The sequence below is a fragment of the Podarcis gaigeae genome (genome assembly GCF_964106915.1).
Source record: "Podarcis gaigeae genome assembly, chromosome: 6".
NCBI classification, from domain to species: domain Eukaryota; kingdom Metazoa; phylum Chordata; class Lepidosauria; order Squamata; family Lacertidae; genus Podarcis; species Podarcis gaigeae.
The window spans coordinates 43,025,001-43,035,593 of NC_139682.1; the positions used below are offsets into that span (position 1 = coordinate 43,025,001).

Below are 10,593 nucleotides of genomic sequence, written 5' to 3' on the forward strand. Positions count from 1 at the left end.
AATGTGGCCAGTTAGCCCTGCTGTGGGGAGATGAGAGGGGGCTGTCCTGCTCATTGGCCAATCAGAGCCCTGGACTTCCCCTCCCCTCCCCAGGTCTTGCCTTGAAGGCACACATCATAAATCCCCGTTAGGGCTGCTTCTGTGCATTTCTGGTAGTCCCAAGCACTGTTTGAGATATGGGTACAGTGTCTTGAAAAAACAGCTTGACCAGAGGCCCATAGGAGGATGGAGGAAAAAATGGGAGATATAACCAGCAAACTATAGCAGCTCTATAACAGGGGTGGGGAATCTATTGTTGAGTCTACCACTCGCAACATCTCTGCTGGAGCTGATGGAAATTGGCAGGTCTATCATTACCATCATCATCTGAAGGGCCACAAGATCCCCATCCTTTTTCTACATTACCTACATTACCTTAATCACCAATAAGCTATTTTTCAAACACAAAATTATCAGATTGTAGACATAGTGTTGCAGTCAATCAACTAAGTCCTACTCACAGTAGGACCCTAGCCCATTGCAACTAACAAGCCCAAGTTAGTTATGCCTGTTGACTATAATGGGCCTACTCTGAGTAGGAACAGCATTGTTGCAATGCTCTTTATTTAAGAGCCAGATAGGTTGGACCCCTTATTGCAAAGAATGAGCCAGTGCCTCGGATTATTTCCAGCAACGTATTTAAATTGCTACATTTTTATTAAAGTAACAAAAGTGTACATTTTTCAATATATCTGTACATTTTGCATATAAAAACACTATTGTACAATAATCATCCCCCCAAACACAAAATAGCTTACAAACTTTGTATTATTTTCACCAATTATGAAAAGTAGGTCCCGCTCAACAGTCCAGCTCAAGTTTTGCAAACGTTTTTGAAAGGGAGGAAAGGGCACACACTCACACCCATAAGCTGTTCCTAAATCACAGCTAGTCAGCACTGCAACAGTTTGTGTCAGGCTTGTAGTCAGAAGGCAACAAAGAGCATACATCAATTCACAGCTTTTACATGCACATTACAAAACAGATTTTGGCCAAATTTGGTTGGCTTAATGCTAACAACAACAAAAATCTTAATACTAGATTCCATGCCTGGTACAATAGCATGATATTTGGTAACCTTTTCTGTTCCCTCAATCAATCCTTCAAAGATGTTGGGGAGTGGGGGGAACAAAGGAGATGGAATAGAGCTTGTTTTTTCAGAAGCACCCTTCGTTGGTAAAGAAGGAATAAGTGGAAATACTAAGATACATTTAAACAGAGTTGCATTGATCATGCCAACCTGGCAAGCCAAACAAGTACTGGCATTAGGGAAATTCCATGTAGAGGCAGGGAGTGTAGCAAAACAAACTTTTTTCCTGGACATGTTACAGTTCCCACTCGTATCATGTTTTCAATGCACCAGATAAGGAACAAACCTCCCAGGTAGACTTTGAACAGAATCTTTCCTCGGAGGGGGGAAAGCTACAGTGCAGAAAGTGTTCCCCTTGTCATGCTACCAAATATTGCACAAGTATGCTAACGGAGTGGCAGCACATCTTTTAAGCTTATAGGAGACCCTTAGTGCTTTACAACCTTTGCATTTATTGACTGGAGGGTCTGATGCTCAAACACTAGAAGCTTCACATATTGAGCTTGAAGAAATTAAAATGATTTCACAGATGGGCTGATGCACCTGCTAGAAAATTTGGGGTGCAAGGAAGTTCCCACCATGCAAACCCAACTGAAATGAATAGGAACTCTGTAGTTGACACTCTTGTTAAACTTCTACCCATCTCAATAGAGGTTGCCCAGGAGAACTTCCTGGCAAGTTCCAGCTTTTTAAAAAGGTGGTCTTTAAAAAAACCCTATTCTGTACAATACCCCTTCAATGGTATGCCACTGCGGTGCTGAGATTTCCCTGTTCAAACATTCATACACTCGAGCACAAAACATCTTAAGAGTTGTGTGAGAAAATGTTTTGAAAAGTTAACAGATGCTTCGAGAACAGAAAACTGTCCCTCAGAAGCCTCTCCTCCTCCAGAGTGCCCAAATTTTAGAAAAATATATTGCACAGTGTCTTGAGAACTCAATTCACGAAAGGCAGAGGAGGAAAAGCTCTGGGGATGGCAAAGCAGTCATCCCTTCAAAGCAAGAGATAAACCAAGAACACCTTGTGCTCTGAAGATGTTGGTCTTTAAAAAAAGAAAAGTTAAGTGCCCTGGTTTTGAAATCACATCTCAGCAGTTATTGGCAGCATAGTCAGGAATTTTACAAGGTCAAGATAAAGGCATCAGAACAGATAAAACCCTGATCAAGGCCATCTCCCAGTAGGTAGGTTAGTTCACATTGGCCTGGCCATTGCACTTTTTTGTTTTATGGGAGTTGACTGCTACAGAGTAACCAGCCAGTGATTCAGCCCAGATCCTGGTTCTCCTCCCCAAGCAAATCTTATGATTTTAGAAACCATACATTTGTGTGCCAACTGGAATTTTGCATGAGCACGAGGTACAGGATGCAGTGCAGTGCAGAAAGAAAGAAATCAAGTTTTGTGCAAAAAGATGGGCTGGCACTTAAGAAACTCAACACCCAATAGACCAAAGAAAGTGGCTATCATTGAGACTGTGTTTTAGTAAAATGCTTTTAAGCCATGAGAAGGCAGAAGGAATTGCTCAGATTAGGATAGTGGGTGAAGCTGGTGGTGAAGCAGAACTTGTATACCAGTTTAATAAAAATGAACGGACTTTTAAGGAAAACTGTCACAGCTAGAATGAGGCCATGACACCCCGATCTCAACATGTAGGGTTCATGACTTAAGTACTACCATCCTGGCCTTTAGATTCACAGTTGTTGTAGCACTTACCCCATAGTTAGTCACTGCTGAAAAGTGCTGTGCCCTGCCCCACCCCCCTTGTTTCCAACCCTGCATTTCCCAGGTAGGTAGGTCAACCCTCCAGAATTGTCATCCAACACCAATTAGGTAGATATTGGCTTTTTTTTTTTTTTAATAGACTCGCAAGCTTGCAACAGCTTTTAAAAAGGCACCTCAACACCACTCCACGGAAGAGTGGTGCCTACTATTTGATTTCATTTTGGATTTTCACTTTTTAAAAAAAATATAAATAGCTCTTCATTTTTAAAAAAATACATCCTCAGGTGAGGTATACAGTAGCCCATGTCTTGGCAGTGTAAGGACAACAGGGAGTGCTTAGCTGGAGACTGTCATCATGTAACTTTTGGAAGGGCTGGTGCGCCCCAGCATCATCTGATTTTTGCAGGTGAGCATCCCATAGGAGCTCACAGGTGCTGCAGGTGCTTCATATAGAACACAGATGGATCCATCCTCACCAATCCGGTAGGATACCTCGTAAGGGTCCACCCAGAGTGTGAGTTCACTGGGCAGGAGCTGATATAGCTGCTGGAGGTTGAGTCCAATCTGGCTAGCTGCCTTGTTGATGATAGGGTCCATTTTATGGTTGATACGGATGCAGCGATAGCCAGAACCTTTGAAGGGTTTCTCAGGAAACCAGTGATGTTTATAATGCTCTGCAAGGGCACAAAAAGAAACACCAAGAATGGTAAGCAATCACAGTGAATAGTTGCTGAAATACAAGAGACATTTTACACAAAGCAATGTACAGCTGCTAGCTTGGTGTTTTATTTGGGTTCCCATCCTATGCCTTCGGTTTGATAGAGACTTTGACATCAATCAATCATCCTGACTTCAACTTCCATATGCTCTCAATCTTTTCAAAAAATTATTAAGGCAAACCTTTTACACAGACCAAGTCCTAGCACCATAAAAGGTTTGTTCTAATATTGAACCCTTTGAGTTCAATAGGGCTTTTTTTCCCATTGACAACTCAACCATCATTTCCCATGAGGAATATAAAAAAAAAGATACAGGAATAGTTGTGGACAAGTTCTGAGGCTTGGCAGTAAGGAAGTGTTTTTTGTGTGTGTGCTTTTTGTCAGGAGTACCAGAAACCTAGAAGTTTCCAGGAGGTTTAACTGATGCATTAGCCAGAGTACTTTACTAATCACTTAAAGCTCCTTGGCAGACAATGTAATTAGCATGCATCCCTGGCAATCCTCACCTCTGTACCCCAAACTGACAGTACAGCTCTATCCCATAATTAATTTGTTAGGAAAACCCTTCTAATTGCATTATATATCCAGTAACACAATAGAGGGGCAGTGATTAAGATAGCCTTCTCAATAGAGGCTACTCAGTTGCTAGCAGCTCCTGAATGTTAGTGCCATTAAACTCAGTGGAGATACACTTCTGAGTAAAGGTGTCTGGGATTGCACTTCGGGAGAGTAAATTATCCAAAAAGCACAAACACCATGGCTATTAAGTTTGCGGCAGAAGAATTACGCCTTTACTTCAAGCAGCTGTAGAACAAATTTAACTATAAGCAAAGATTCTCTAAAACTATTGACACTAGTTGCTTCAGACAAAGCCATGTAGTTCGCAGGAGCTCAGCAAAGGGGTTCAGATCTCCTCCACAGAACCCATTAACTAGCATGCCCTTCTGATCCTCCCAGTTCTTTGGGGCAGAGATTGCACAAAACGAACTTCCTAGTGGCTTCTGCCACTATCAAGCTTCCTCTTTGACAAGAACAAAGAGCTCTCGTCTCCCACACCCTTGTAGCTCAAAAAAGTTTTTGTCTGATGTCATAACATTAACGTGGGGAGGGGAAGAGGAAGAGAGAAGGGAGAAAGCACAGCCAACAGATTGTGTTGATGCTTTCCAGTCTGAATTTTTTATTATTACAGCAATGATATACCCAGTTAGAGAATGCTTTGCTAGAAACAAAAAAAGTCTCCCACCGAAGCGGAGGTAATTCTCTCCAACCACTGCATCTTTACGCAGTTATAGGTGAGGATTTTTTATTTTTTTAAAGAGTTTTGCGTTTGGCTTTGGGAGGTGGGGTGGGGAGAAGAGAGACACAAGCTGAACTAAGTAACCCAAGACTTTTCCTAGGGATGCTGACATCTAGAAAACTGACGGGGGTGGGGAGGAAAGACAAGAGGAGATCGCATCAGACCGGTGGGTGTCCCTCACTTGTTCAGCGCCGGGGAAAAGTAACCTGGCCCAGGAAACTGGCCCCACCATGAGTCCAAGAGAGAAAGACATCCCCGCTTATCCTTCGGAGGGGGCTCCGTCCTCTCACCTGTGAGCGCCGCTTCCAGGGCCCCGCTGAAAACCTGAAGCTGCTGCTCGCTAACGCAGCCGCGGGTGCGGAGGAGGCTGGACACGAAGCCCACGGCGGCAGCGATCTCCGGCACCATGTCCGCCCGGCTGCAGTTGCTAACGCAGCTCCCATTCCAGCGCTGGATTTGGCTCATGGCTGGCTTATTGGCGAGGTCGGGGCGGTCCCTTTAAGGCTCCGGGCTGTTTTTAAGAGAACGTGCGGGTCGGCAAGAGGCGATGGCAGCGCAGCCTGGGCTCGGTCCGTTCCCCGCGGAAGCCGCCGCGGCTGCTGCTGCTTAACGATGGTCTTTGGTGGGGGCTCCCTTCGCGTCCGCCGCTCTCCCCAGCCCGCTGGTTGGCTTCGACGGGCTCGGGCTGAGCGCAGGGCTCTTAATACGCTTGGAAACCGAGGCGTCACCAGCCCGCACGCTCCCGATTGGCCGAGCTCTTTCCCCCCCTCCGGAATGCAAATGAAGCTGTGACCTCAGCAGGGTGGAAGTTTTGACGCGAGTGAACTGGGAAAGCCAAGCCCCGAGAACATGGCGGCGGCGGCAGCTGGGCTCCGTTTGGAGGGGGAGGCGTGTGTTGGGAGGCTATTTATAGGGCTTTGCCTAGTAGGGGAGCTGTAGGATTAAGGGAAAGAGATTGCAGCTTGCCAAGCAAATCGGAAACACAAGGAAGAGGGAGCAGCTAGTCCCCAACCCCCAAAAAACCCAGGGAAGTCTGGCTTTTAAAATCAGATCTGTATCCTAGATACACATAAACGGACTTAACAGTACATCCTGTGCGTGTTTACTCAGAAGTCAGATTTAGGCTGCTGCTGTTTGTTCTCTCCAGGATACGATTATCTGTGAGGGCATCTACTCGGGAGGAAACTATGGATGAAAGCATCTGCCCATTTCAGTTTTCTCACTTTCTCATTTAGCAAGCTTAAATTCAGTTCACCACATTTCTGCGATGTTTCTTTTAAACAAGAAACCTCATGAAAAATTTGCCGCATTTTTGTGTTAATTTCTCCTAATGAACACATTTTTGTATTGTTGCCATTTGTCTGTATTAAGAGGCAATGGAGGAGTGTGCCTAGGAGTGAAGTCAAAGCACTGGAGAGTTACAGTGCTTGCTGTGGCAGGGCATGGGAGAGACATGTTTTATTGGACTTGTGTCAGATGAAGGCATCTGGTGTACCATGGCAGACCCTCCAAGTGTCCCTATTTTCCAGGGACATCCCTGATTTAGAGCAGCTGCCCAGGTTTCTGAATTGATCCCGGAATGTCCCACTTTTCCTTAGGATGTCCCTATTTTCACTGGAGAAATGTTAGATGCAATGGGAAAGGTAAAGGGACCCCTGACTGTTAAGTCCAGTCGTGGACAGCTCTGGGGTTGCGGTGCTCATCTCGCTTTACTGGCCAGGGGAGCTGGCGTTTGTCCGCAGACAGGTTATGTGGCCAGCATGACTAAGCCGCTTCTGGCAAACCAGAGCAGCGCATGGAAACGCCATTTACCTTCCCGCCGGAGTGGTACCTATTTATCTCCTTGCACTTTGACATGCTTTTGAACTGCTAGGTTGGCAGGAGCTGGGACCGAGCAACAGGAGCTCACCCCATCACTGGGATTCGAACCGCCAACCTTCTGATTGGCAAGCCCTAGGATCTGTGGCCCCTATTTTCATCGGCAAAATGTTGGACCGTATTCCATGGTGTTTCTTCTCTCTGCTCTTCTCCCAACAGTCATTCTCTGTTTTTGCAAGTAATTTTGCCTATTATAATTTGCTTTTGTGTGTAGTCTTTACTAATATATTCATGTTTAGGGACACGTTCCCCCAATATATCCATTTTTGTACACTTGGGTTGGTTGGAGAACAGCAAACTTTGAAGGATAGGTGTGTTTTGGTTCCCATATTGTTTTGGAAATTGTGAATTGGATAAGTTCAGCTTTAAATGTGAACTGAATCAAATTTCTCTCCTATTCCTAAAGGGAATCCCCAAGCTTGCTGTTTCAAATGAGAAGCTCACGGGACGCAGTGTTCCCTGTGTGATGCCTGTTCTCTAGGAACATTGCCTTGAAAGTGAAACGAGTCAAAGCTTTGAAAAAAATGCTACATGATATTGTCCTTCTAAGATTATACCTACTTAGCCTGGAAGAAGGGTTGCTGGACAGAACACTTCCCCATATAAAAAACAACAACAACACCTCCCTGCACATGGATAGCTAGCCCCTCCACTCTGTTCAAATCAAGGAATAACACAGTTTAGGGTAATAAAACCAGAGGCATTGTTAGGAGGTGGCTCAGAAGCCCAGGCCCTGGGTCTTTTGTTGCAGACCTCAGATCTCCTGCCTCCCCCCATTCCCCCAATTAAACTTTTAAAAAATAATTTGCTTATAAGGCAGCTGGACAGTCTGCAAAGCGCAGTGCTGATGAAACCCCACAGACACCCACCGCCTTAATTTCCCAGAGGCATCCATAACATATAAATTAGGGTATGCAAATTGGTGTCTGGACTTGTGCCTTGAGTCCTTTAAGTACCTAGCAGCACTCCTGATTAAAGCCATTATTGGCATTAATGGGTTCTATTGATTTAGCTTTATTACATGTGTATTCCTGCTTTTTCTCCAAGGGGCTCTTGAGTACATGGTTCTCCCATTTTCCTAATGTTATCATCGCAACAACCTTGTAAGGTACAGTAAATTAGGCTGCAAGGCCCAAAACCATTCAGAGAGTTTCATGGCTGAGTGAGGATGTGAGCTTGATTCTCTCCAGACTCCAGCCCAACAGCTCTCTTTAGCACAGCCAAGGGAATTCCAAATACCACCTCTATTTCTTAGCCACATCCCCATCTGTCTTTATATTTGCTCTTTGTGTGATTTTTCTGTTGTTGTTCTGCACAGATGATTATTTATTTATGTTTCACATTTGTATACTGCCTTTTATCCAAATATTTCATCGGTGTCAGGGGATACATTCCTGAACCCCTGCTCATGCAATTTTTTGGCTTTTTAAAGGGGGTTTCCCCCCTTCTTTTATCCCTCTTTGTACTTTTAATGCTTTAAAAAAGTTCAGTCCAGGCAGTGTTTCTAAGCTGTACCGCTTAAGAGAGGAACACAATGAAGGCCGCAGACCAACTCAACCCCCAGCCTTCCAGGCCTTTATTTGGAGGGATGTACTTTGGCTTGATAGACTGCACAAAAGTCCACTTGATATAAATAGACATAATAAACAAAACCACCTTGAATTGTGAAACCTTGCATGGTTTCCTTCAGCTGAGAGAGAAGAAGAGAAGAGACACACTTCTAAAGGGCTATGTACACATTAGCAGTTTAAAATGCAGCAATGTTGTTTCCCCTGCTTCATTTCAGAATTGCATTTGCACGTTGTGGTGCATACCAGAGAGGTGGCAGGACTGTCTTTACCCACTGCACATCACTCACTTGCCTGCAACCCCCTCCAAATCCTATTCATGTGCTGTCATATGAGCATGCACAATGGCTATCTCAAAGCTGCACACGTCGGCTTAACTGTGAAGTGAACGTGGCTTATGTTTTCAAATCAGATAGAAGCGGCCTTGTTGGGGGGGGGGGACATTAAACAGCAGTATTTCTCAAGAAACTGCAGGACAGATCTGGATTGTGGCTAACAACATGCGCACACAGCTTCAAACACCAGTGGTGGGAGTGCACTGGAGCCAGAGTAAATGACAACGCATACATAGTCCAATATTCTCCTGCCTTGACTTACTGCTGAAACATTTTCTGCCATCACATCTATAATGAAAATAATATATAGCCATTTTGATCCTCAACGGGTATTCATGGAGACTTTCAGCATGGGATTTAACTGGGTTTAGAAGCAAGAGTTTCTGGTATTAGCCATTGAATGATCACTTGATCTTGTCATATGAGTGATGGGACATCTAATGGGATGTCTAACATCGCTGTGCTAACAAACCTTATGTGGTTTTAGTATGTTTTAGTGAAGTGGAATGAAGATCAAGGCTGTGTACACACCATACATTTAAAGCACTCTTAAGGGAGAGGTTGGTAATAATTTTTATTAAGGTTTTCAGCAATGCAGTGTAGTGCATATAAAAAAGAAAAACAGCACACTTAAGTTAAATGTATGGGGTTGCTTGCATTTTCTCTAAACTAAAAATCCCCAAATCTTGCAACCTTTCCTTATAGTGGAGTTGTTCCAGCCCCTTGATCATTTTGGTTGCCAACCTTTTCCAACTCTACAATACCTTTTTTTTGAGTTGAGGTGACCAAAGCTAATGGTTTGTCTCACTCCAGACAAACCACTGAATTGTGTCAAAGACATATGTTCATCATAGGTAGCTTGTAATGAAATTCCATCTTCTACACAACTATTAGAGGTGTGGTGATGGGGGGGGGGGCTATCTCCTCTTTTGCATCTGGCTACTCTGGAGAATACCCCCTGCGTTGTGATAAGAAACTGGCCCAGTTTCCAATAGATCCTCAGTGAGATTCTTGTTTGTTTTCACAATGAGATCATGAGAAACCCAGGAGGTTCGCTGTGAATATGCAATTGCTTAAGTTCATCTGGAGTAGAACACAGCAGCCACACCTACAAGTCGTAATTTTGGACAGGCAGTGGTTCAGGTTTTCAGAAGGTTTTGGAATGAGCTGGTCTTCTTTTCTCAAAGTCTCTACAAAAAGACAGGGCAATGTGGTAGCTGTGTTTTCCCTTCCCCCATCCATCTGCCATGGCAAAGTATCTGCATCATTGGACTGAAGGATCCAAGCAAATCTCTCACTATAGCCAGCTTTGTCTCTGGGCTTTGCAATAAACCACTGGATTAAAGTCATGCAAGGGCTTTTTTTATTTTTAAAGCATTGGCACACATGGAGAGACATACAGAGACGCAGCTGAAATAAGAACATCAGCCGTCACAGGTTGAGGATTGCTGCTATTTAGGTTACCGGTATATCTCTGCCGGCGACATCCTCACATTGGGCTTCAAGATCTTCATCATGCCCTGAAGAAGTTTCTTGAGGACGTGTGCAATAAATCCTATGCATGTTGGCTTGGAAGGAAGATCTATTGTATTAAATGTGGCTTACTCCAAGGTGCCCTTTCTTATCTATGGCAATTTCCTCTCTGGGGGTCTAGTTACACGTGGCACTAAATCTCTGCATGAAAAGTCTATTTCGTTGTTTGGTGTGGGCTTTTAAAAAATGCAGATTAGCTTGGTTTGCAAGCAACATTAAGCCAAAGCATAGTTTAACATGAACATGCCAGTGTGGGGGTTCCCATAGCAGTGAGTGTATCAATTTTGTTCTTTCTCCAGTTCTGCTTTCACTGACCAAAGGTTGCCTTAGTATGTCATCTGAACCCAGGCTCATGGTTTGTCTCATTTGAGGCAAACCACAAGCTCTCACCAAGGTTTGCCCTATGGCAGGACTG

At 44.2% G+C, this 10,593-nt stretch overlaps 1 protein-coding gene across 1 annotated transcript; it reads right to left on the reverse strand.

Annotated features, from left to right (window-relative positions):
- Positions 1-660: 660 nt before the first annotated feature.
- Positions 661-5,775, reverse strand: BTG2 (BTG anti-proliferation factor 2). The gene is made up of 2 exons (XM_083744894.1): positions 5,155-5,775; positions 661-3,522 (listed from the first exon to the last, which is right to left on the reverse strand). Exons 1-2 carry the CDS (start codon positions 5,327-5,329, stop codon positions 3,185-3,187), a joined length of 513 nt encoding a protein of 170 aa, XP_083601020.1. The 5' UTR covers positions 5,330-5,775; the 3' UTR covers positions 661-3,184.
- Between the last annotated feature and the right edge of the window lie 4,818 nt (positions 5,776-10,593).

Excerpts from the sequence above, each read along its gene's own strand:
- BTG2 (XM_083744894.1), bottom strand. The coding sequence starts at position 5,329 with ATGAGCCAAATCCAGCGCTGGAATGGGAGCTGCGTTAGCAACTGCAGC. Across the intron at positions 3,523-5,154 it reads CCTGGAAGCGGCGCTCACAG|AGCATTATAAACATCACTGG; the intron begins GTGAGAGGACGG and ends GTGCCCTTGCAG.